The sequence below is a fragment of the Diachasmimorpha longicaudata genome, chromosome 1 (genome assembly GCF_034640455.1).
Source record: "Diachasmimorpha longicaudata isolate KC_UGA_2023 chromosome 1, iyDiaLong2, whole genome shotgun sequence".
Lineage (NCBI taxonomy): Eukaryota > Metazoa > Arthropoda > Insecta > Hymenoptera > Braconidae > Diachasmimorpha > Diachasmimorpha longicaudata.
Genome location: NC_087225.1, coordinates 6,657,947 through 6,682,802, shown reverse-complemented (window position 1 = coordinate 6,682,802; position 24,856 = coordinate 6,657,947). Strand labels below are relative to the sequence as shown.

Genomic DNA, 24,856 nt, shown 5'->3' with positions numbered 1-24,856 from the left:
TACGGTGGTTTTTATACCTTCAAGGATGTTTGATTAACGACAAAAAAATTGTGTGAAGTGAACATATAATAACAGAATAAACAATAATTAAATTCTGTATGGTCTCGTGGACTTTTTACTCTAATAAATAATCCAATATTTGCTTTAATAGACAATAATAAAGATTTGAAAATAGTCAAGTTGCCGGACGTTTTACAGAGATTTTATCATTTTATCTTTATAACTTTAAGTGGAATCGCGATACTGATTCGTCAGAAATTGTTCTAAAAATCTTAAATGTTGATCAATAGGAAAACCAATTAACCACATAATTACATACAAGTAATCGTTGGAAGAGAAACAATCAGTTCCATTGTCATTTTATCGTTTGAATAAAGTTCACTTGAAATAGAAATCTTTCAGAAATTGACCTGTTGACCTAATCAGATTGTTCCAAAGAGCTCCAAACAACACAATGAGTCCTAAAATTCTCTAGAAATCAGGACACTTGAGACATTCTCCTAAACTCGTTTGCCTCAAGGATATCCAATCTAAACTCACTCAAAAATCTGTCTCTATCGCATCTATTTCCACCTCTTCGTTCCGAAATAACTTTAATATGCTCCATAGATTCGTCAGTGCGTGAGAGAGGCCCTGGATATAATCCCTGACTTCGTAATGGAGGATACACCTCTAGCCCAACTATTCGTCAACACAACAGCCTGCATTCTGGCAAAAACCCGTTGTGGAGGACTGAATCCTATTACCGGATCAGAGCAGGAGCACCTCAACTTTTCCAAGCTCTCTATCCCATCGATAAACGCAATCTTAATCAACTCTAACTACGACATGAACATTGTACAACTGCCATTCGTCCAGGGAGCTATTGATGATTGTGCTAAGTACAGAAACATTCAACAAGCTTCATGGCCTAGCGTTCAATGTTGAAACGGATTGGATTCCTGAAGGACTCTGGTTCATAACAGAAAATGAAGTAAACAAAATAATAGACCAAATGAACACAAATTGTCACGCATAGTTGATTTATACGAAACGAAGTTTGAGTAAATGTACAGTTAAAATGGAAATTAATCCATTTGTAATTATTGCCCATGAATTTTTGGTTTATTCAATCTCTGGCGTGCGTGTAGCTAACGTGGTCTGAGCAATAAGTGGAGATGGCAGAAGTCGTGAGAAACAAACGACAAAATATGATGAGCACTCATCAATGCATGACGTCATCAATTCCACTACGTAACGGCCAATGAACCGTTTGGCTGCGTGTTTACACTTGAGATTGCGCACTACAGCCTCACATTTTTGGTTCTAGTTTTTATAAATGAAGAATATCAAATGGCACTGTGACAACAAATTAATTGAAAATTGCATTCACTGTTTCACGTCTTGTGAGGAATTCTAGGTGGATTGGTGAAGCTAATAAAATGATAAACTTAATAACCTATTTCTAATTGTACTGGGGTGAAGTAGAAGAGGGACTTGCTACGGTATTTCATCTACAAACTTACGATTGGTGGTGTCCTTTCCGCCATTCTCGTAACACAGTGTTAATATTATTTTTATCATTCGTCGTTGTAATGGCTTTGTCTTTGTTTTTCTCTTGTATTTTATATGCACAAAGTTACGAGTTACAAACTCACGACAAAACGGAAAAACGAGAAAAACTGTCCGCCATCATGAAATTATCCGGCACATTGATCCGAAAATGGGTTTACACGAGCACCGCGTCGCGTGGGGTGGTGACGCCATCTTGCGGCGACGAGGATCACTTCCATGAGATGTTTGGCTAATAATGTAGCGTTTTACCTACATTGACCTTTTATATTTTTCATTCCTTTAAACCCTATGAATTATGTCTTCTAAAGTCATATTATCCCTCCTTTAATTAAGTCATCCCTATTAATCATGGCTCGTTAAGATTATGAAACGTAACAGAAAAAACCCTACCATACCGACTTGATTAACCTAACCTATTCCGAGCACTAGACTCGTCCAAATTCAGTGTTGCTACACGTGTGTATTCTCGATGTTTATTATCGTGATTTAACAATATTTCCCTTGTTCAGTTCAATCTTGAAGTTATTTAAGCCTAAAATATGGCGGAGAGAGTACAAAAACGGTGTGAGAACTCGGTGCAACATCTGGAGCTCATGGAAAAGATTAAATTGTTCGATGCACGTGAAATCAGGTTAGTAAGAGTGTAGCATTTTTTCAATTTTGCACTTTAGAAACGCCAAGATAAATAGAATATCATCGTATTTGGATCGTAGAAACTTGACGCCTCGTTGATGTAGACGTAAACTGTTCAGACAGATATAAAATCAATGAAGTTCGAGGATTGCCTTTTACATGTAACACGAAGCCTAACCTATGTGGCACTTCCACTGTAACTAACTCACCATTGTGTTTCTACCGAGGAATTACATTATCTCTATTCCTGTTTAATTATCGTGTGTACGTAGGCTCCATTAAAAACAATTTGCCTCTTGAAAATTGTACAGAACTGCACTTTGTAATGAACTTCTACAAGAAAGTATGAAGGAATTTGAAGTTTTGTAAACTGATTTTCTAATCTTACATAAATTTTTCATTAAAAAATCGTTTTTAACTTTTCTAATGAATTATGAGGCCAATTTATCCAATACGTTTCCCATGAATCTCTCCAATGAAGGATATTTTCTTCGCATCGCACGAAATTGTGATATCCTCGAATTTCATTGTTTGCGATAACCAAAAGGCATTCATTTTCCTTTCCGAAAAATGATGGTAGAAGTCAAGTGCTTTGATCTTTAAACATATTTCATTTTGCAGAGGAATCATCAAAAAACGAAAAGATTACGAATATAAACTCTCAAGAACAATCAAAAGTAAAGAGGATTATTTACGGTATATTCAGTATGAAATGGATCTTCTGAAACTTCTGAGACAGCGAAGAACGGTAAGTGCTCATCTTCTAGACTATTGAAATAATTGTTTCCTCGTACCACGAGTTCTTCTGGATGATATTTTTTTACATGTAACATGGCTACTAGGACACAGCATTTCATTTTTCAATTATTCAGTAGAATACATAGTATTCTCAGTACATAATAAAATTATCATGATCAATTTATGGATTCCAGAAATTCGCAATCACTCAGAAAAAACGGGACATCGATTATGGAATTGTCAACAGAGTGATGAATCTCTATAGAGAGGCACTAGAGAGATTCAAAGACGATTTGAGATTTTATGTTGCTTACATGAAGTTCTGTAAACAAGTCGTAAGTACTTTTGATTTTTTTTGTAACTAAATAGCTCCTCTTAATTGTCGCCTTTTTACGTTGTTTTTTTTTCTGTTTCAAAGGGCTACAATGATGTTGTCAGTCGAACACTTACCGATATGCTTCAAATCCATGGAGACAAACCAAAGTGCCACCACATTGCTGGCAAATGGGAGCTCGAGGAAAGGAAAAATGTTAATAACGCGAGAACTTATTTTATAAATGGTATTAATCATCATCAGAATTCACAACTGCTCTACACGGATGCATTTCAGTAAGTTCAAATGATTATTCTAAGCGCACGATTCCCATTACGTAGAAGAGAAGTAGAATTTCTCAAGTTCGCGTGTATGTTATAGAAATAATAAGGTGGAGATGTCGTAGCACATGTCTAATCATTAAATACATGAATAATTTCAGATTGGAATTAGATCAAGCAGATGAAGCATCAGAAAAATCAGAAGGCACTCCAGAAACCCCCTCTGAAACCTCAGAGGAAATCCCCCTGGGTGTGAAAAGGGCATTGATAATCTACAAAATGGCATTCAAAAAAGTGAAAGATGTTACGTTCATCATCAGCCTCCTAAACCTCTGTAAACTCCATAAAAACACAAAAAGTCTAGAAAACGAGATAATTTCAGATCTCACCAGAGAATATTCCAACAAACCGCAAATGTGGGAGACAATGGCAAGGCGAGAACTGGAAGGTCTTTCTTATGAACCAAATCAAGACGAACCCATGGAAGTAGAATGTGCACAGGATCAGAACTCTTTGCGAGATCGAATCGCTAATTGCAACGAGGTTTACCAAGCTGCAGTTAAAAAACTTAAATCAGAAACAATGTGGTCACTATACATCGACTGTCTTCTTGAAATTAATCAAGATCTGTTGCATCTTCCTAATTTTAAAAGAAAGTTACTGAAGAATGCGTTGATCCAAGCTCATCAAGCCAAAAAATTGGAGGAAAAATATTATCTCTATTGGATTGAAATGTTGACAGCTGATAAGAAAAATGACAGTTCTGAGGAAAAAGTATATCAGGTTATGTGTTACGGAACAGACGCTATTCCAACGAGTGTAAATCTATGGACAGCTAAGATAAAATACTTGATAAACTCGGGGAAAGATTCCCTGGTCACTGAAGAATTTGCCAAAGCTTCGAAACTACTGGGAGGAAAGGCCTTACCCCTCTGGCGGATGAAACTACTCTATTTCCAAGCTAAATATCCCGAAAAGGTGCATGAAATTTTTTTGGAAGCTATGAAGAGTGATCCGGAGATATCTAAGGCAATGAAACCTGCCTTTATTGAATGGTTAGTCTTGACTAAGGGAATTGAAGCCGCGAGACAAAAATACAATGAGCTTGCGATTCAACCTCCCACGTGTTTAGAGCTGCATAAAAAAATGGCGGAACTGGAAATGATCCAGCCAAAGATACACAAGCAGAGTGCGAGGAAACCCTATGAACTTGCGACACTGCACTATGGGAAATCAAATACTCAAGTGTGGATTGACTTCATTCTATTCGAGATGAAACACGGAGAGCCGATGAGGGTGACGGATATTCACAGGAGGGCTGTTAAGACATTGCAGCCCACATTGACTGATGCATTCATCACGGAGTACAGCCTCATTAAGGCTAATCCAGATACTGTTGTGTTATAGAATAGAATGTGACAATTTGGCAATTGTTAACTGTAAATTATCTTTCGTATCGTGAGAAGTGAAAATCTCCATGTTTTGGCGCAGCGCGTCACGAAAAATAATGTTCACGTCATGTAATAATAAATATATCACTTTTCCTCACGTGATTGCTACGCCCGGTTTTGGCTTTAAAGACAATCTTGTACATGGGGAAGGGTGATCTGTTTTTTAAGGTTGAAATATATATAGTGCAAAAAAAGTTATTATTTGAAAAGTTCTCTTGGAATTTTTTTATAAGTTATGAAAATTGTCGTGAAAATTTCTTTAAAAAAGTGAGATTTTCTTCAGTATCTCATGCATGTAATTTGATTTTGAATGTTGAGGATTACCTTAGCACTGAATTATGGTTTTTCATGATTAATTGTAGTGATTGGATGAAAAATGGGCGTCGATCATAACGTATAGAGATACGAAAATTACAGCTCCAAGGGTATCTCGTTCTCAAGATGAGTCAACTTAATGTTACGTTCCGTTTCATTGATCAGCGGTGATCTATCTCCAGTTTTCAATGTTGCTCTCATGTCCAGGCACATAATATCTGTCATTAAGGAATGTTGTTTGTCGTCGAGATTACGATCAATTTGGATTAGGAGAGATTCAAGTCTATTGAATGTTGCCCTGAAATCAAAATTTAATTGTAACAATTACGTGGAATATTTATAAAGAGTATCTGAGATAAGAATGCACTTTGGATCAAATGCAAGAATGTGACATAGTTCTCTAATGTTTTCTTAGAAGTCGATGTTGCCATGAAAACGCAAAATTTTCTTTCATTTCGAGATCATTTCCCTCAATATCAGAAAAAGATGTTCTATTTTTTGGTCAATTTTAGTTAAATGTAGCTAAGTTGGGGTTACATGTTGACACCTTTTTCTTACTGTCAATAAATGTTTGTCTGGATATAATTTAATTACGCATGATTCTCTGATAGAGGCCATCTCTCACCACTTGTAAATAATCTTTCAAATATAAATTAGGCAGATATTAAAGTGCTTCAAGAGTGAATATTTACTTTGCGCAGTCGATTTTAGCCATGAGTTCCGATTTCGTTTTTCTAAGCTGAAGAACTTCATCATTTAAACCAAATTCTGGCTCGTCCCTGCATAATTCATATCCAGGTCTGTAGGTGCGATTCTCCAGTCTAGTTTCAGCGCATTTGACAGCATCGACTTTGTTTCTGAGTGCCTCTTCGAGGCGAGTCAATTCCTTCATCAATGATTGCATTTCCTCCTGCATTTTTCTCTTCTGCCATTCCATTTCATTTCTTGATTTTTGCGTTTGATATATACGCTTTCGTAATGCATAGTCAGTCGCGTCCTGTTGCGCCTCAGTATCAATTTTAACACGTTTACGCATTACATTCAGAGCCTCTCGGAAGCTCAAAGTATCTTTCAGTTCATTTTCAACGAGAGATTTTATGTATCGACAGTGGCCCTGCCAGGTCTCGTATGTATTGGAGCTGCGAATAAAATTTAATTATTCGTATTTTCCAAAATATCTAGATGTTATTGTTGCTCTCATCTTTCGATGCCTCACTGCAACAGAATATTGTCTCCAAGGGAAAAATTTCTAGTTTAAAACAATTGTAATTCTAGTAATGAAAACAATTTTGTAAAAACTAAGAGATAGTAATTTTTTTAGAGACCTCTTTTGTAGCCTCTACTTTCTTGATTGAAATACACATTTCGACTGCTACGTAAAACATTGAATTTTAAATAAAACCCTTAATTTCTACACCCTCAGTATGCCCACATGACCACCTACCATCTGAATTTTTTGCTCATTAATTCATTTTTCTACATGAGCTGGTGAATTTATAGCATAAATCGATTGAAGAAATGAGACAATTTATTAAACCCTTGAACTTGTTCACCTGCTTCATTACTAGTGGACATGAAAAAAAATGGGAAACAACCTCGTTGCAATGATGATGAGAAATAAATTACCTTTTTGGTATTCGTAATGCATTTGGCTTATAACTTATTCCCCCAGAATTTCGGTTCAAAATTAAGTTATCACCATCAATCGCAAGAGTCTCTGTCTTATCGTTGATGTCCAAATTCAACTGGAACTTCACTTCCTCCAGTTTATTCAACTTTACCCAGGCAGCGTGAATTTTCTCAGTGAGACTTTTCTTCACAGCTTCCACTACAGTCAATTCTTTCTTGAGTTCAGTGTCTGCTTCGTCGTAAGTCAATTCCGTTCCTCTTCTGCAATCTCGCATTGAAATACATTGGGCCACGACTTGCAGGGGTAATTCGATATTATCCAGATCTCTCTCACTCTCCGATTGTTCATCCTTCAGTTGTTTCATTTCAGAGGACAAAATGGAGGACAATTTTTCCAATATTTCCTGCCATTTCTTCAACTCCTTGACTCTATCGTCTAGCCTTGCGTCGTTCAGTCGAGTATCCCAATCTGTACGAATGGCTGTCTCATTGCGAACTGTCCTTGCTGTATTTCGAAGCTCGAACGAGTCGGAAATTTGTTTTTTTGCCGACTGCTGTAATTGCCACTGCGTTGCATACCAATCTGGTAATCCCAAGTGTGATGTGGGCTTTTCGTAAACCGTCACAGACTTCGCCATAATTTAATCACAAAATTATATCGTATGACAGAAGAAAAACTTTGCAATGAGTCTGGAGATTGATTCAACAGGACTGAAGTAACCAGTATCGTTGCCTAGGCAACAATAGAACTGAATCGCATTCCTTCTGAAGTAAATATCAAGTTCAATGAGGAGAAATGAAAACTATGGAACAACAATAATTATTTTCGATTAAAAAAAATGATAGATAAGTTCGACGTGTAACTAATAAAGTTGGAGACGACTTTGAATCGTTATGGCTCAATAAATTCCTTCGATTCTAAGTCCTTGATGAAGAATAGTATGCATGTGAATTAATCCTTCAGTATTACAAAATAAAAAAAATAAATAAATGAATTGAATGCAAAAAAAATAGTCAATTCCAATAATTCTACGATTTAATTCAAGTAAAAAAAGTTCTGAATAAGAAAGTCTAGAAAAAAATCTTCAATAATTATGGAAAACAGGATTTAAGGGGAGCGAAACCCCGTAATTATTTTTCGAAATTGATCTCAAATCTGTTCAAATTTACCGCGATGTATTAATGACCGCGGCGTCGCATGCGCAGTTGGGCCGGTGTATCCCCTCTTATGGTCGTCGGCAAAAAAATGTGGTCTGGTCTTCCAAGAGGTGGGGGACATGAGGTTTGAGGAGAATGCCAGAGAGTGGGGGATGAAGCGATTAACGTTCTTTGGTGGCGACGAGTGTACACGATACTTGGAAGCTCTAGTTCTCGTCGACTTGTTTACGAACCGAATAGTGATTAAGTTTTTTAAAAGATCCTGCAAAGTGCAGTAAGTCATTAAAAAATCACATGAAAGCAATAACAAAAGGTGATTTGACCGCCTCGGCGGAATTATACGTTTCCCTCATTTTTTCACGGGGGCTATTGGAGAAAACAATTTACAGCCACACTTGTTAGTTGTCGCCAGTTGTGGCGGGCGATGGTGGAATAGCAACTCATCACATTGATATCCTTCTTGAATCTTCCGCAAGCACTATTCGTAAAAAACGTTGTAGAAAATCATCACTTTGCTAAAAGAAACCGCTAATCATATTCGTCGAAGTAGTTGGATAATGAGAAAATTGAGTATGAAGGGAAAAAGGAGACGATCCGAAAATAACAGCGATGGTGAATCGGAGGAAAATGGCGGTGCAGGTAGCAACACTGAGAATTCGATAGATGCGACAGAAGCTGAAACAATGCCCAAAACAAAGCGCAAAGCATCAAGGGGTAAAAATAATGGCAAAACTGGTGATGATCGTTCAATTACACCTCAGAAAGAGGAGACAGAGAATAATGAGATGAAGGTTGAGGAGGAGAATGAAAATGGGCATGGTGAAAAGGGGGTAGCACGAAAACGCCGGAAAAAAGAGGAACAGAAACCCACGACTTCGCAAGACAACACAGACGAGAATGAAGAGGAAAAGGAGTACGAGGTAACCAAATCATTCAGTCTCTTTGGAAATAACTCACGCTGTTCCCCCTGGTATTTATCTATCTAGCGCTCGAATTCAGTAGAAAAACAAATCCAAATCGACGAAATTCCCGCCATTACCTTTATAGAGCCGCTGATTATTATGAACGCCATGTTTTTGCAAGTTTAGCTCCAACAAAACTGCAAAAATCGACTGTTACAAAAATAATAGGATGTTTAATTGTTTTTAGAAATCAACGACTTTTGAATGATTTCGATCCATTGAGAGTTAACAGAAGATTGTTTACCCTATAGTTCAACACAAATTTTCTGTCCAAAGTTGATAATATTTGTTGAGCCAAAAGTGCATTGATCTTCATTTTTCCTTTCGGATACCTGTGTTTTGTTTCCTTGTTATATCAAGAATTTTCAGCAGAAAGTTTCTTTAAAGCTTTAGAAAATTAGTACCGGTCTGTGTCCCCTTAATTATGCAATTGAAGATGCTGCATGCGAATGCAGCATCTACAATTGCAAACTTTAATTTAAGAATTAAAAAATTGGTATAATTTTTAATTGGTAAATAATAGCAATAAAAGTTCCTAAAATGAAAATCTTGGAAAAATCATGATTTTGGAGGTTAAAACAATATTTAAAAAATTATAGTCGTGTTTAATATGGGAATTAGGATGCTTATAATTAATATCTTATTACGAATAATGACTAAACTGAGATATGAGGAGACAATATACCTATCAGATGATATATTCGTTTTTTAATTCAATGGACTAATTGCGTGGAGAGTCAACAGGTTAATTTCACGACGAGATTCACGTGCTTGACAGTGTTAATTCCTCTTAACTAAATATTTCTTAAATGAGGGAATAAAATATTTTGCCTGCCTCTTTATTCAATTATTCTTTATTTTGTGATTTTTACGTCGAACGATTTTTTCTGCTCCCAGAAACATTTTTGAGGGTGTGGAAGACATGCCCTTTAGGTAATTCTTCCATTTGACATCTTATACGCCCTATTTTTTGTCTAAAAACTCAATTTCAATAAATAATAATGAAATCAATTGATATTTTATTTAAAATATGGTAAACTTTAAAAATAGGAGAGATTTCAGCATTTTTTTAATGTCATTGTTTGCACTTTTAGGTTGAGAAAATCGTTGCCCACAGAACAATTAAAGGCAGACGTCAGTTTTTGGTACGCTGGAAAGGTTACAACGATGATGCAGACACTTGGGAACAGGAGAAAGATCTCAGCTGCCCACAGTTGATTGAGGATTTCCTAAATGAACAAGACAGTAAAGATGAGGGCGAAAGCTCGAATAAATCACCAAAAAAAGTAGAAAGGAAAGCAAAGAAGCCCAAAAAAGCTAACAATGGTAAAAACAAACATCAAATTTTTCATACATCATTGTTTTTGTTTTAGTTCGGATTTCTCACTAAATTTTTTATGTTTAGTAATCAATACAATGTTCTTCTGATTCAAGTGAAAAAAGAGAACAATTCTAAGGAGGATAATGCTGAGTACGAGGTTGAGAGAATAATCGATGTTTATTTCAAGAAAAATGGCAAGCGTGAATTTTTAATCAGATGGAAGGGTTTCAAACCATCTGAGGATACATGGGAGCCTGAAGACAACCTCAATTGTCCAGAGTTGATCAAGAAATTTATGGCCAAAGTTGAAGAGGCTAAATCTGCATCACCGCGTTCTTTACGTACCAATCCCATTCACACCAAGCGTTACACACTGACTACAACAGATTCTGGAAGAAGGTTGTCCCGCAGAAACACTGGGAAACAACGGTAAATTAACAATCAATCATTTTTGGCTGAATTTATCGTTTATTCTTTCATTCTTTCAATTTTTTTTTCCTCTTTATTTTTCTGACAGGGCTACCTATCACCATTGCGACGAGTAAATGTAACGAAAGGATTTGGAACGTTGTTTCAATTAGCCTTTCCTTTTCCTCTCTCCTCACCTCCTCCTCCATTAGCATTGTATAAACGAGCTTTCCAGAACCAGTAAGCTTATCATTATCCAATTTTTTTGCTAAAAATTATTCCCTTCCCATTTAATTTCTCATTCTTATGTTTTTACCACTAAGTCTAAATTGGAGTGGTAAATTAATATTTTCATTAATGAAAAAGTTATCTTTAAATTAAGGGCTTTTTTTGGAGAGATCTCCAAAGAATTTTCCTCAAGTCATCGAAGTTCTCATAGAAAATATATTAATCATTTCTTCTCCGACCATTAATTAGTACAATGATTGCATAATAATCGCTCCACATGCTTTAAAATGCGGAAACTGCCGATCATTGAATGAGACGTCTAATAAATGGTCTTAGAAAGATTTATGAGATATTTTTTTTAACCTGAGAAAAATTCTCAACGAAAAGATCTTTCAATTATTCTATCATGAACTTATTGGCTATTGGAACCGTCACCGAGTTGATACAGGAAAATGAGTTCCATTACAATGTTTGATGACTTCGATACAACTAGATTTTAGCGTCATACACGTCTTAGTCATATGTGACTAAATATTTCATAACGGTGGTTTCATTTTCAGTTGTGAGATTATAAGATTTCAATCTTGCTTTTTTTCTTTTTTATGTATCAGAACATGCTATGAGTTATGTATGAGTGAAAAGTTTATACTAAGATTTAAATGACGTATGAAAAACAATTGGAAATGGGAAGATAACAATTATTGATAGTGATGTCCCTGAGTGTACTACTGAGGGCGCGAATAAAATACGATATGCTATTTAAAGCACAATCAGATGATGATATACAATATAAGTTGGGCTATGTATGTGTGTGCAATGTTACTTTGTAATATACATCTGGAAGAATCACCCACGTAGTATTCACGAAAAGAAAAAAAAACATTGATTATATGTAACTCATACTAAATTAAACACTCGTGTAAAGTTGTAATTTATTAATTATAGATTTGAAATGCGCAACAGGTCATAAATATTGAATAATTCATCGTTAAAACGTAGGGATGATTTGAAACGTATTTAGGTGAAACCAATACCCATTTGTTAATAATGAATCATCAAAATATGCAAAGGCAATAAAGAAAATTTCATTATAAAATGATGTGTTCATTTTTTGTCTGAAAGCATGCTGTGTACTAGACAGATTTGACGATATTCACTTGACTCCATGCTGACTACCATTAAGCTTCATTCGATTTCGCAGTTTGAACCCAGTAGGTCTGGACGCTCCTCAAATATATCAGATTGAATTTCATAATAAAAGTATAATTATAATGATGGTGAACAGTTGGTTTGTTTAAATTTTATGATGTAATTTACCTGTCACATTTATTGATTGAAAATAGCTGAACCTATAGGTATATATCAAACTATATGAGATACTGGAATATCCTTGAAGGACATGAAACTTGTGAGAGGAATTACTACATCGGAGGGGGAAAAATATTCCTTCTATACTGGAGGAGTTTGTATAAAACTTAATATAGCTCGCAAGAGACATTCCGTGACATTTAGTTCCATGAATTTTTTTATTATCCTGAGAAACAAATTCTTTAAGAGTGAATAGAAGACGGCAATTGTTTAATGCCAAGAAAATAACTCCTCGTATGAAGTAAAATGGAATTATTTTTCTGGTTTTTTAAGCTTCAATTCTGAAGTATTTTCATATTGAAGACCATTCTTTCTTGATCATGAAATAAAGAGGCACTTTCTAAAGAACTATTGTATAGTATACATCTGCCCTGATGAAAAAAAGTTATTCAACTTCTGCTACTGACAAAATCGCAATCACATCTTTGCTTTGAATGCAGTAGTCAAGAGAAAAAATGATGAACAAAAATTCATTCTATTTTGCGACCATCTTCGAAACGGAGTTTATTTCTACTATAGTTATAGGATATAATTAGAAATGACGGAGAACTATTTTGGAAAAACATTTTCCATCAAAATAAACGATGCGTCATAGAAAGGCCTCTTCATGTTTTCTAAGAAATTTCCAAAATAATGGTCAAAGATTATTTTATCTTTTCATTGTACTACATTGTGCTACAGAATTGGTCAATTTGAAGACCAGTTGTAATAAATTCCGCCAATCAAGTGACTCCACGTTAAGTGACAGTGGTACTGGAGAACCGGCTTTTGTTGCTCCGTGGTCCGAGCCACGCGGCACAAAGCCTCCAACTGTCTATAAAGCACAATCACCCCTGTCGTGTTCCAACCAATTGAGGGGTAACAATGAGGTCTTTAATTTATTTTGTTGGTGCATTAGCGTTATTGTTTGTAGTTACTGCTGACAAAGTAGCAAACGGTCCAAAAGTAACACAAAAGGTATGTATTTCATTATTTGAACGTCACAAATTCGAAAGCCAAATGTAACAATTTAATTTTTGCCACATCTTATGAGTCATACGAAGAGTTTGTTGATCATGTTTTGATGTTCTAGGTCTGGTTTGACATTAAGATTGGTGATAGTGATGCTGGAAGAATTGAGATTGGACTTTTCGGTAAGACTGTGCCAAAAACTGTCCAGAACTTTGCTGAGCTGGCGTTAAAACCAGAAGGTGAAGGTTACAAAGGCAGTAAATTCCATCGTGTCATCAAGGACTTTATGATCCAGGGGGGTGACTTCACCAAAGGCGACGGCACTGGAGGTTAGTAATAATCTTCTGACTTCTAGAAGACCAGACCAAAAACCAACTTCAATCAATCAATGCACCTCTTGAAACTTTATTTTACATGTTATCTTTATTGTTTGTTATACTTTGTCAATTAATGTGTTGAATGACGCAAATCAAATTACAGTTCAATGAATTAGATTTAATAGTAACAAATTCCCGACAATTGTTGATGTTGGAAAGTATTGGTTCTACCAATAAGGGCTGCGTTTAAAAAAATGCATTAAAATCTGTATAAAGCAAAACCGCAATTTAAACGACGTCAACTATGTCATATGAGGATGTCCAGAGTATTCAAGTGATAACCGAGAATTGATGAACAAAGGAATGATTAGACATTCGAGTAAAAGGCCAATAAAGTCAAGCCTCTGTAATATCATAATGGTAGTAGAAATTAATGAAAAGAATGTGAATGAAAAGAAAAATTGCTGTCTATGATTTGTAATTAGACAATTTGGGCGTAACCTGACCTGGCGTAATTTAAAAAATGATTGTATTTTTTTGCTTCATTTCACTCATTTCGTGGTCATGCTGTTTGTTAATTAAAAGATTTTATTTTGTTTATCAGGCCGCAGCATCTTTGGAGAGCGATTCCCCGATGAGAACTTCAAGCTGAAGCACTATGGAGCAGGTTGGCTGTCCATGGCTAATGCTGGAAAAGACACGAATGGATCTCAATTCTTCATCACTACAAAAGCTACTTCCTGGCTCGATGGCAGACACGTGGTGTTCGGAAAGATTCTTAAAGGAATGGTTAGTAACTATCTAGAGTTTTTTGTAAGCAGTTCTTTGTTTTAAGATTTAAGGCCATTATTGCTATTTCTTTGTTTCCAGGACATTGTACGCAAGATCGAACATACTCCGACTGATGTTTATGACAAGCCTCGCAAGGAAGTAATTATTGCCGATTCAGGAGTTGAAGACGTGCCGGAGCCATTTGCAGTCACCAAGGAGGGCGCTACTGATTAAAGATGCTAGTAATTAAATACAATTAAATTTAAATGCATCGGTGTACGATTTTTCGCAGTTCTATTTTTGTATTCAAAAAAATATCAAAAATAGCACAACAAAGTTGCAGTAAACTTCGTTTTTTATACAAAACCATTCGATTTAAGTCATTAAAAAACAAGCTCAAAATATACCTCTAAAAATATCTGCCGTCGAAATAGTTCTAAACCAATCCCATTTGTCAAATAAGTCCAAAAATTTCAAGATAGCTTTTGGGTTCGGTAAGTTGAAGAGTAGGAAAAATTAGATATCGAGTGAGGTATACAACAGTAAATGAAATACATGAACTATACGAACTGCCCTGAGATTACTTCTGCACGACACGTAAAGCAATGACGCCAATATATCGCTAATTGCTTTGTAAATTCAATAGTCCAAAAGGTTTTCACGTGAAGATTCGTTCATACTCTCTGTAGTCAAGTTATTCATTGTTACTCGCTCCACTCAAAAGAAGAAAGAATACAAGTCAGGTAATTCCCCCGATTCATAAAAAACAATAAATAACAAAGGCATTGAGTTTGTAATCTTAAATGTACATACAGTAAAATCTCATTATAGTCGCGCAACGTCGGAGCAAGTTGTTCGTGTAGGAGTCGATTTTGAATAAGTAAGATTTTCTTACGTCCACAACGCGCTAAAAACAATACCCTGTCAGAAAAATCGTCGATAAGAAGCTTAAACTATTCACATTTGAGACCTCGGCGATGGCACAGTGGGGAAACTAACAGAGAAAAAATGAAATACGAGGAAACAAGTCTACTGCAGTCCCATTGTTTATTCTGAGTTTTTCCTCACGGTGATTCCCCGATTTCACTGTTTGCACTCGTATATAAAGTGGCATTTTTTAAACATCACCATTCAGTCTGAAACAGCAGTTAACCAGTGCAGACGACAATCGAATCATGGCGAAATTTAACGTCATCTTCATTTTGATGATTGTAGCAGCGATTTTGATCGGTGCCTTAACCCCGGGTAAGACAGATTTAATTAAAGTTTCAATTAGGTTTTCATAAGACGTGTTGTTCTTTTAAGACTCGTCCCAGAACACAACGAACAACATCAAAGCATTTCCTAGTTTTTTTATTCCAAGACTCTGGGAAATGTTTTTATTATTTGATAAATATTCACATAAAATTTCGTCGTAAAAGTCCATATATAGGTCTATCAATGTTTTTTGTGGTATATTACCTCATTTTAGCTCACGCTAAGAGGAAGTGGACGTGCGAAACGGATGGTGACAAAGCCTGTGCCAGGCCCTGTGGCCTGAAGGACGGATGGCTTCGTGGTGGACACTGTGTTGACAACAAATGCAAGTGTAACTAACCGAGTATCGCTTGTGATGTTTCGAATAAATGCATTCGTGTAATTATTAAGTTTTTTCGTGAACAAACATCAGAATACATTTTATGGAGTTTGAGGTACATTTTACTTATTTGAGAGGATAGATCGTCCAAAAGTGATCGAGAAAATATTGTTCACGATCTTATTCAGTCAGTTATTAAACATTATATTATTTGTTGTGTAAGATAAGAATTCCATTTAAAGCTCCGTAAACGAGAAACTTTTCTCTCTTATTAATGTTTAAGGGTCAAGTATTGAAGTTGATCCTAAAGACATAATTTACCTGACGTTCCTATAATCAAATAATCTAGTGTTTTCACATTTTGATGGAAAAATAAAAACGTTTATGACACTTTCGTTCAGCTAGAGCTTTATATTATATTATGATATGTTGGAGGGTCAAACGAATTGCAATTCTAAGAGATGAGATGGCTCAACGGAATGCGGGTAATCCCCAGTTAGCTGCACACAGCGCAGTCTCCCGAATATCTCGCAAATATAACCTCTAAAGTTGTATATCAGGCATTGGAGCTGTCACCAGCTCTTCAGTTAGCTGTACTATATGCATTCCGCGTGTTGGAGATTCGGACCATATGACAGCTGGGTCAATATATAGATATTTACCTTTTGCAGAAGATTATTTGTATGGTTTGCACAGAGATGATTAGTGTTCCTCATCACCGAACTAAGAAAGTTGCAGGTTAGCTTGACGTTGTTATGTGAATTATCGTACATCGGATTAGTAATATTCACTTACATTCGTACAGGAGTGGATAAATACTAGTGAATTATCCAGTAATATGAGCAGATCTGCAGAGGAAAGTATCAAGTAAAAAATGAAGGTTTTTGTGGCTCATCTCGCTATTTCCTTCATATCAGTCATCATATTTGTTATTTATGCACTGGGTGGTCTACGGTATGTCTCACACCTCGACGAAAATACCTGTGACCTAACGTACATGTTCGAGTACCCACAATATGTTGTGAGTAAAATATAACTTTAGATTTTTCATTAGTTAGATTTATTCATTGCAATAATAAGATGATGAGGCTAAAGGAGGGGTAAATGGGTCTGGGTATATCGCTTTTATTATCCCATCTAATGACCAACATCATTATTTATAACTGAAGATATTGTAACTTCAAGATGATCGCAAAATATTCCCTTTTGCCCTTTATTCCTCTGTTCAATCTTGTTACTAAATATCTCTCGTTATTTGATAAGACTGGTAATATCTGCATCCTTTGGGGTTTAGAGAATTGAATTAGACGATAAAGTTGAGAAACGTCACCCAAGATATGGCCTGTATGCTTATGGAGAAGGATTTGTTACTGATAAGTTGAGGAAAAAACAGTTTACTGGGATTCCAGTGTTGTTTATCCCTGGAAATGCTGGATCACATGAACAAGGTTGGCTACAATTATTTATCAGTGTTCTTAAATCGATAGTTTATACTGATGCAAGGTTCATTAATACTTATTAAAGTTTATTGAAATAATATTTAAAGAAGGAATACGTATAACAGCATATGCTATTATTTTTCAGTGAGATCGTTGGCCTCAGTGAGCCTTCGAATGGGCCTCAAACGACGAACATCGTACCATTTTGATTATTTTTCAGTATCTTTGGCTGAAGGATACTCGGCACTTTATGGAGGTTGTAAAATGAAAAATCACATTTTTGAAACACAAATTGGTACATCTTAATTAATAAATTTCGGTGCATTTCTCAGGGGTGCTTGCAGATCAAACTGCATTCGTTGCTGAGAGCATTCAACGAATTTTTAAACTCTATAAGAAGAAGACTGAGAAGATTGTACTCATTGGGCATTCAATGGTAAACCATTAGCTTTGTTCACTTCATTCATTGAATGAAGAATTTTCTTTGCACTGTTAGAAAATTACACTTGACATTTCGAATGAATCAGCTGAATATTTTCGACAACGCTTTCTAGGGTGGGATCGTAGCAAAAGCCGCATTGTTACATGACAATCCCCACAACAAAACATTGGCTAGTCTTCTAATTACATTGGCAACACCTCACATACCTCGCATTGCGTTTGACAAAACGACGTGTGACTTTTATTACGAAGTAAATAACCGTGCAATGGATCTGAAGATGCTGGGAACCTCTGTTATATCCATCGGCGGTGGCTCCAGAGATGTTATGGTCACAACTGCTCAAATGATCGATCCTCATGCCGATCTCAATCTCATCGGCAGCACAGTACCCGATTGCTGGAAGTCACTGGATCACTTATCTATTCTCTGGTGCAGACAATTTGTCATTCCACTCGTTAGGGCCCTTTTCGATTCGGTTGATGTTTCAGAGGGAAATGCCATCATCTCTAATGATCGTGATAAGCGATTGCAGGCATTTAATTATCACCTTATCAATGTAAGTAAACATTTAATCCCATGCTCATCTATTAACGCACCTATTTACGGTTTTCGTACGAGATCTTGAGGACCTCTGACTACGATTATTCATGATTTTTTTTCGTCATCTTTAGTGGTATATATTTGCAACTCTACATTCAAATATAAACATTATTGTTATTTGCCTTTATCCATTTGAAATTTTCTAGTCAACAGAATATAAGAGACCTCGAGTAAAACTCGTATAATCTATCTAGAAAATAAACTGAAGAAAAACAGGAGAAAATCTATAAAAATCCACAAAATCCTGGATGTGGTTTCTCATTTGGTATAAACATTGTTCTGTTTCAGAGATACTCAAACAAATATTTTACACATTACAACGAGAAAGTAACGTTCCATTCTCCTGGAGAATGGATTGAAATTACCGAAGAACAGTATACGTTCAGAGACTCTATTGACAAAAACAAAAAAAAATCAGATTCATCCCAAATTTACTTGATGATTCCGATTCATACAAAATTCACTCATCTCGGTATCGATGCGATTGATCTCGAAGTAAAGGACTGGCTCTTTTCATGCTCTGCAACTTCTCATAATGAATTGAAGTCCTGCCAATGGGGATGGAATTTGACAAATAGAACGAGAGTTATTCCAGCATTGAAAGGGGACCTCAAAAGAACTGTTGACTTAGATCTTAAAGATCTACGATCAAATGAAGAACTGACACATATTGTGGTGCGAATACCGAAGAAAATGTCGGATCTGTCAACGATTCACATTGATCTATACTCTCTAGATGATTCCAGTATATCTAGAGGAGTTGTTGCACTTGATTCAAGGTCGAGTTGGATTTCGAAGGGAGTTTCTACGATTTCATCAGTTTACAAATCATCAATTATGAAATTAGCTGGAAACAATATTCGGCATTATGTTTATTTGAGAGGAATTAATGACGTAGTTTCCGTCAAATTGAAGAAACTTGATGCAAACAGACGTAATGACGATGACAATGATATCAAGTACGCACATGCTGTTATTGAACTACTTGAGCCACAAAACAATTCTAATTCAACGGTTATAAATCAAGTCCGTGTGTTGTCCATGAGGTGAGTGAATAATGACCAAATTTAAAAGGTAGATTGATTGATTTTCGTGCGAGTGATGTGAGATAAGACGAAGAGATGAGCTTTTTCATATTTTCTTCATCAATTTTCAGCGATATGGGACGAAAAAATATCTTTCGCATCCAAACCTCGGCCACTGCAGTGCTGAGACTGACTTTAGAACCTCAATACTCCTACGAATTCGAGATTACTCAAGGGGGGATGATCGACCGCATGGCAATGTACGTGAGGGATCGATGGGATCGATTGCACCTCGTCTTGATGAGTCTATGTCTATTAATCATCAGCACAAGAATCGATAAAGAATCCCCTGGAACAAGAATGATGTACTTCATAACGAACGTGGGGATAATTTTTCAGGATTTAGTAGTGGAATTTAGCGTAGCTGTAGGATTTCTACTTGTCTCGGCGCTATCCACGTGCTTCACAGTGATTTTCTCAGGATCATTGGTCCACAATTTTGCTGCGAAATTTTTAGCAAGAGTCATTGTACTCTTTCCTCTGTCCTGGTATAATTGGCTCCTCAGTGAGGGAACTTATGAGCATCTTCCCATTCTGTCTAGTCTGCTGGTGATGTCGTTGATATCGACAAGCTGTGGTGCAATTGCAATGTTGATCTCAGTTATTATTTATTTACTCAAGTTGACCCGTATGTATGAGGAGTATTTGGAAGAATTGTTAATGTCTTCATTTCAAATCATTACGAAGAAGTTCGACAAATTCCTGAAAAGCCGAAAATCCCAGAAGAGTAGTCAAGAAAATATTGAAGATATTAATCCTAGAACAAATATTCTGAATCACCTAATATTATTCATCATGTGGACTCTTGCTGCCATTCCCGCAGTTCCTTCAGTGCTTGTATGGGCTAAAAATTTCAGGTAAATTTTAATTAAAGATGAATTTTAATTAAAGGACGACAAGAACGTTTTTTGATCAAATTTACTAACGCCGAGAGTTGAAATATTCGTCGAGTTTCAGAAAAGTTTGTAGAGCTAACGAAAGATTTTAGTCCTTTTCGAGATTGACTGATCAGGAGTTTAGAAATTCACAAGTTTTTACTGTCTATTAAAAATCTCCTCTGTTTGTTTCAATTTCGTCACTGCTGTATCACTCATTCGAACAATGAATCAATAATAATAATTATTTTTTTTACATGTTTAGCTATGAATCGAGACTTTCCACTGAAGATCCAATCATGCTATGGAGCTGGGTGGTGATCACGGGCTGGGGATCCCTGGGCCTCGTTAGAATTCCAAAGAGTCATCCTAACAAATACATAAACTTAATTGGAGTGAATCTTCAAAGAATTCTCGGCTGGTCGTCACTGCTAGCTGCTGGCTCTAAACATCCAGCTTTTTATCAATGGACGATTCCCCCCATCGTTGCGATATCGATAACCTGCATCGTAATATTATCGCTATTATCATATTTTGGGAAGAAAGAAGATACTCAACAAGAACAAATTATAGAAAATACTGAAAAAATTTGTCCAGTCAATGGCCAACCTAGTGTATCCGAAGATAACAAAAGTTCTCCGGAAAGGGATGACAACGCAACAAAGGAAACTAATATTAAGGGTGAACTACGATGAGACTACTCAGTTGCCTTTGCAAAGTCGCTAGCCTGATTTATGAACTCGTTTTACAGATTGAGACAATTTAAATCTCATTAATGAGGTACCTTAAAGGCCGATATATTAATTAAATCGTTGTATTAATGACAATTCAACGACAAGGCCGCAAAGAAATGGTTCCAAGGACTGTAGATTTTCGAACAAAATGTTAATGACACATGCGAAGAATGTTGGGAACAAATTTAAAAACGGATTTGAAATAAGAATTGTTTGAGAACTATGTGATTTCTTGTTACCAGGGTACTTAAGGTCGAAACATTCGAGTATCAGTACGACGTTGATGAATATTATCATAGAGGGATCAATCATCAATGTAGATATAAATAATATGCTGGCAAGTGATAAAAAACAATGCGTTATACATGAGGTGTAGTTGAATACGCAATAGCCAGATGATGAGTCGTCGTAGAAAAAAAAGTATTCTAACATTTTTTCTCAAAATCGTTCTTAAACCAAACCATCTCATATTGAACAAAATGTAATAAATTAAGTTATATCTGTTACCTTACTCAAGTTGTGTAAGAGAGCGTAGTTGTGTATATATTTGTGGCTCGGAGAAATATCGGAATTTATACTTTTATAGAAAAGTTAGAAGATGTCGTAATTTATAGTTTTTAAATAATAGAGTAATCATCGTTGAGTTTGTTCTAACTCATTTTATTCTCTTTTCCTTTATGGAAGATTAACGATCGATATGCCTACGAATATCGAATGCCTACAGCAACATTTTCTTTGAATAATGGAATGTTTTATTGCTTATTTGTACTTGATTACTCATACAATTCAAGAGCAGTCGGATAAATATAGAAATATCAGCAGACATCGGTAGCCAACCAATTTGTTCATAGAATGTTTTCATGAATTACCCGTGATTTTCACAATTAGCCTTGAGATAGAGGAATAATCGAAGCGTTGTGGCTATGACTATGAATTTAGCTTTTGATTTCTGATGGTGAAATTACGTTCACGAAATCACTGAAATGTTTGAGTGACCTGAAACAACGGGTATTGTTTGCAACTTGAATAAAAGCGTAATTAATTGTAGATATGTAGAATAAAGAAAAAATAGAAAACCATGTAGAACATGTAAGTAGCCTATAGAAGACATAACACTGCTGGTGATCAAGGAAAAGTCAACTCCATTATCACCTTTCCACACATAAGGATTCCAGTATTTCAGTCAAACCAATAAATAAATGTCACTCGTGTTAATTTTCATTGGCTTCACCTGGTGATTCATTCGAATGGATTACATTTCTCTTACGTTAACACGATCAAAATACGACGATAATAAGTAATTCTATTAATCATTGTTTGAATAAAATAAATTATACTTTATTTAATAATTGCATTTCTCAAAGTATTTAATATTCATTGCATAGCACTTATGCCTTTACAACAATTGCATTGTCGAATGCCATGACCAATCCATACACATGGGAGTGTGGACGGAATTTCACTTTAATATACGATTCAAGAGTCGACAATATTGAGAGAAAAATTTTAACTCTTTAAAATGATGATAATGATAACGATAATAGATATAGTAATCATGATAATAGCAATAATAAGGCATAAAAAATGAGGGAGACTCGCATTTCAGTCAATTATTTCTCAAAATATTGTAAACTCATAAAACTTCTGGAATTTTATAAATTTGTTACATCTCTTGGAAGTTGCTCTATGAAATATGCATTACAAATCACTGAATTAGGCAATTTTGTTACTTATTAATAGTCCAAAGCCCACTCGTTGTCCTGCAAAAACGAGTCAACTACTTCCTTCATCGAAAGATTTGGGATCAACTGGTCTTGAGTGAGACGAACACGTGTTACTGGATCAAAGTGCCCCACACGTTGAAGATGTTCCTCAATGTCTTTCCGCTCGTATGTTATTCCACTAGGGGTTATTACTGGCTCCTGCAGAATCTCAAAACTTATTTTGCCACAGAGGTAATCAGGGACTTCTCTTTTCTGCAATAAGAATTTACCAGAGTTTTTCATTAAGTCATTTAAATTGGAATACATTTCATATTGCCCCAGATGCTTGGAAAATACTGTTTAGATAATATCACGCCAATCAGACCATGATCTGAGAGATTTCTTGATCTTTTTTATTAGATAAATAATCTCTCGTAGCACCCAAAGTAAAATAAACAAGCTTGAAAAGTAAAATGAGCATTGTTAGCTGAGTGAATGAATTACCCTGCGTCTCTCATCAACTTTGGCAAACAAATCGTTCAATCTCGTAATCGAAGTCTCTTTTTTATTCTCAATTTCAAGTCGAGCGACTGAAGCCGCTAAATCACTAGCTGAAGCCTCTTCTCCGTTGTCAGCCTCAGCACTAGCCTCCTCACGCTCTGTTGATACGGACGCCTGTTGCTCTTCCAAAGCAGTTAATCTTCTTTCAGCATCTTGGATAATCAATTGATTCAAATATGTTTGCAATTCGATATCCTGTGCCAGACGTTGCTCTTCTCTCAACTGAAATCTACGTTTTCTGGCCTGTCTGAGGACGCTTGTTAAATCATCTCCGTAATTGAGCTTCTGCTCCTTTGCCAAATCAACAGCTGGAACCATATTTTCATGAATTGATAAATAATTAACTAATTACGTTGATATCTACGAAACGAGTGTTTTTTTTAGAGAAAGATCGTTTCGAAAAATCTTTGTATTTTGACATCATTCATTATTATCATTTATTATTGATGTTACAACTACCTCGCTGCAAGTGTTTAATAGCCTCATCGTAAGCTTCCATCTCCAGGAGGGCTAATCCAAGGAAAAAATGTCCCTTGACCAAACAAGGATCCATATCCAAAGCATGTCGACAGTCTTGGCACGAAGAATCCCATCTCTTCAGCTTCAAATGGCACAATGCACGATTTGTAAAATATTGAGCCTGTCCTGGATTTTTTATCTAAAAAAAATATCAACAATTTGCAGAATATTGGGCGTCACATAACTCATAAGTGTACTAAACACGTAATAGGTTCTCGTTATTTTTGTGAGCTTACAATAGCTTTTGTGTAACAATTAATTGCATCTTCATACTTGTGGAGGCCAAATAAACGATTACCCTGTTCCTTGAGTTCCTTATCCGTTAAATTAGCTGTTGAGTACATTTTACTCATTTTAAATGTACTATCGATAAACTTGATTATTAAACAGTCCTATAAAAACAACACACACTCAACGAACTGCGCACTCCACAATTTCAGTTTTGTCTTTTTTAATTCAGTATTTTCGCGGAATTCTTCAATCTCAGGTTTAGCCCCCCAACTTTGACGCCATTTCACTTTTTGGCAGCATTGAAACTCGATGTGTTCTCCACTTGTGTTTTTCGGATCATTTCAGGTAAAAATTGTCAGCACCTAACCTTACCCAACGATTTCGATTTTTCCTTGTTATCAAAGGGCGGAGGGGGAATTGTGAAAAATGGCCCAGCAGTTTTCCAGAAACCATGAACATAGACGTAATTATGAGAATGCATCCTTTCAGCAGAATTGCAGATTTGGACGTTAGGATGTCATAGGACCCCAAGATGGCGCTGAAGTTAACTTACAATGTTAGCCACGTTCTCCGTGGCCTTACCGACAGGTACATTCACTGACATACCTCATGCACCAGCTCGTCGAAATTTCGCCGTTGAAGCCGCTCCGTAAGTCGTCAAAAGCAATCTCCCGCATAATCTCTACCGCCAGC

General features: G+C 36.0%; 7 protein-coding genes and 1 long non-coding RNA gene across 17 annotated transcripts in view; 4 read left to right on the top strand and 4 right to left on the bottom strand.

Moving 5' to 3' along the window:
* Positions 1 to 1,071, top strand: part of LOC135161842 (uncharacterized) — a 42,764-nt gene extending 41,693 nt beyond the window's left edge. For 7 of the 8 annotated variants that reach the window (XM_064119789.1, XM_064119839.1, XM_064119780.1 and 4 more), the window contains one exon: positions 610 to 1,071. In XM_064119789.1, coding sequence (XP_063975859.1) covers positions 610 to 927 — 318 coding nt within the window. In that variant the 3' untranslated portion in view covers positions 928 to 1,071. The remainder of the gene's footprint in view (positions 1 to 609) is intronic. The other variant, XM_064119800.1, reaches the window with a different exon arrangement.
* LOC135161740 (3-phosphoinositide-dependent protein kinase 1) overlaps positions 1 to 1,679 on the bottom strand; it is a 52,260-nt gene extending 50,581 nt beyond the window's left edge. Inside the window, exon 1 of the mRNA XM_064119607.1 lies at positions 1,506 to 1,679. Coding sequence (XP_063975677.1) covers positions 1,506 to 1,529 — 24 coding nt within the window. The 5' untranslated portion in view covers positions 1,530 to 1,679. The remainder of the gene's footprint in view (positions 1 to 1,505) is intronic.
* Positions 1,680 to 1,963: 284 nt separating this feature from the next.
* On the top strand, positions 1,964 to 5,168 carry LOC135161728 (U3 small nucleolar RNA-associated protein 6 homolog). Of its 2 annotated transcripts, none has more exons than XM_064119579.1 (5): positions 1,964 to 2,185; positions 2,809 to 2,935; positions 3,120 to 3,260; positions 3,344 to 3,534; positions 3,681 to 5,168. In XM_064119579.1, the coding sequence occupies exons 1-5, from the start codon at positions 2,094 to 2,096 to the stop codon at positions 4,924 to 4,926; spliced, it is 1,797 nt and encodes a 598-aa protein (XP_063975649.1). In that variant the 5' UTR covers positions 1,964 to 2,093; the 3' UTR covers positions 4,927 to 5,168. The 2 variants fall into 2 exon arrangements, with proteins under 2 accessions (XP_063975649.1, XP_063975657.1); XM_064119587.1 differs by lacking the exon at positions 1,964 to 2,185 and adding an exon at positions 2,293 to 2,451.
* Positions 5,169 to 5,322: 154 nt separating this feature from the next.
* Positions 5,323 to 7,871, bottom strand: LOC135161804 (tektin-2). The gene is made up of 3 exons (XM_064119729.1): positions 6,912 to 7,871; positions 5,978 to 6,424; positions 5,323 to 5,583 (listed from the first exon to the last, which is right to left on the bottom strand). Exons 1-3 carry the CDS (start codon positions 7,550 to 7,552, stop codon positions 5,382 to 5,384), a joined length of 1,290 nt encoding a protein of 429 aa, XP_063975799.1. The 5' UTR covers positions 7,553 to 7,871; the 3' UTR covers positions 5,323 to 5,381.
* Positions 7,872 to 8,239: 368 nt separating this feature from the next.
* Positions 8,240 to 12,087, top strand: LOC135163926 (uncharacterized). The gene is made up of 4 exons (XM_064123835.1): positions 8,240 to 8,992; positions 10,129 to 10,360; positions 10,469 to 10,784; positions 10,873 to 12,087. Exons 1-4 carry the CDS (start codon positions 8,630 to 8,632, stop codon positions 10,898 to 10,900), a joined length of 939 nt encoding a protein of 312 aa, XP_063979905.1. The 5' UTR covers positions 8,240 to 8,629; the 3' UTR covers positions 10,901 to 12,087.
* Positions 11,652 to 15,350, bottom strand: LOC135163982 (uncharacterized). Of its 2 annotated transcripts, none has more exons than XR_010299202.1 (3): positions 15,212 to 15,350; positions 12,309 to 15,114; positions 11,652 to 12,218 (listed from the first exon to the last, which is right to left on the bottom strand). It is a non-coding gene; the product is annotated as an uncharacterized LOC135163982 (long non-coding RNA). The 2 variants fall into 2 exon arrangements; XR_010299203.1 differs by lacking the exon at positions 11,652 to 12,218 and having other exon boundaries at positions 13,232 to 14,031; positions 14,134 to 15,114.
* Positions 15,351 to 16,571: 1,221 nt separating this feature from the next.
* On the top strand, positions 16,572 to 21,974 carry LOC135163826 (GPI inositol-deacylase). Its single transcript, XM_064123664.1, has 9 exons — positions 16,572 to 16,712; positions 16,780 to 16,995; positions 17,269 to 17,422; positions 17,559 to 17,669; positions 17,746 to 17,849; positions 17,968 to 18,411; positions 18,744 to 19,501; positions 19,612 to 20,397; positions 20,681 to 21,974. The coding sequence occupies exons 2-9, from the start codon at positions 16,849 to 16,851 to the stop codon at positions 21,108 to 21,110; spliced, it is 2,934 nt and encodes a 977-aa protein (XP_063979734.1). The 5' UTR covers positions 16,572 to 16,712; positions 16,780 to 16,848; the 3' UTR covers positions 21,111 to 21,974.
* A 902-nt stretch (positions 21,975 to 22,876) lies between these two features.
* LOC135163934 (E3 ubiquitin-protein ligase CHIP) lies at positions 22,877 to 24,580 on the bottom strand. Its single transcript, XM_064123842.1, has 4 exons — positions 24,169 to 24,580; positions 23,873 to 24,071; positions 23,357 to 23,721; positions 22,877 to 23,125 (listed from the first exon to the last, which is right to left on the bottom strand). The coding sequence occupies exons 1-4, from the start codon at positions 24,283 to 24,285 to the stop codon at positions 22,883 to 22,885; spliced, it is 924 nt and encodes a 307-aa protein (XP_063979912.1). The 5' UTR covers positions 24,286 to 24,580; the 3' UTR covers positions 22,877 to 22,882.
* Between the last annotated feature and the right edge of the window lie 276 nt (positions 24,581 to 24,856).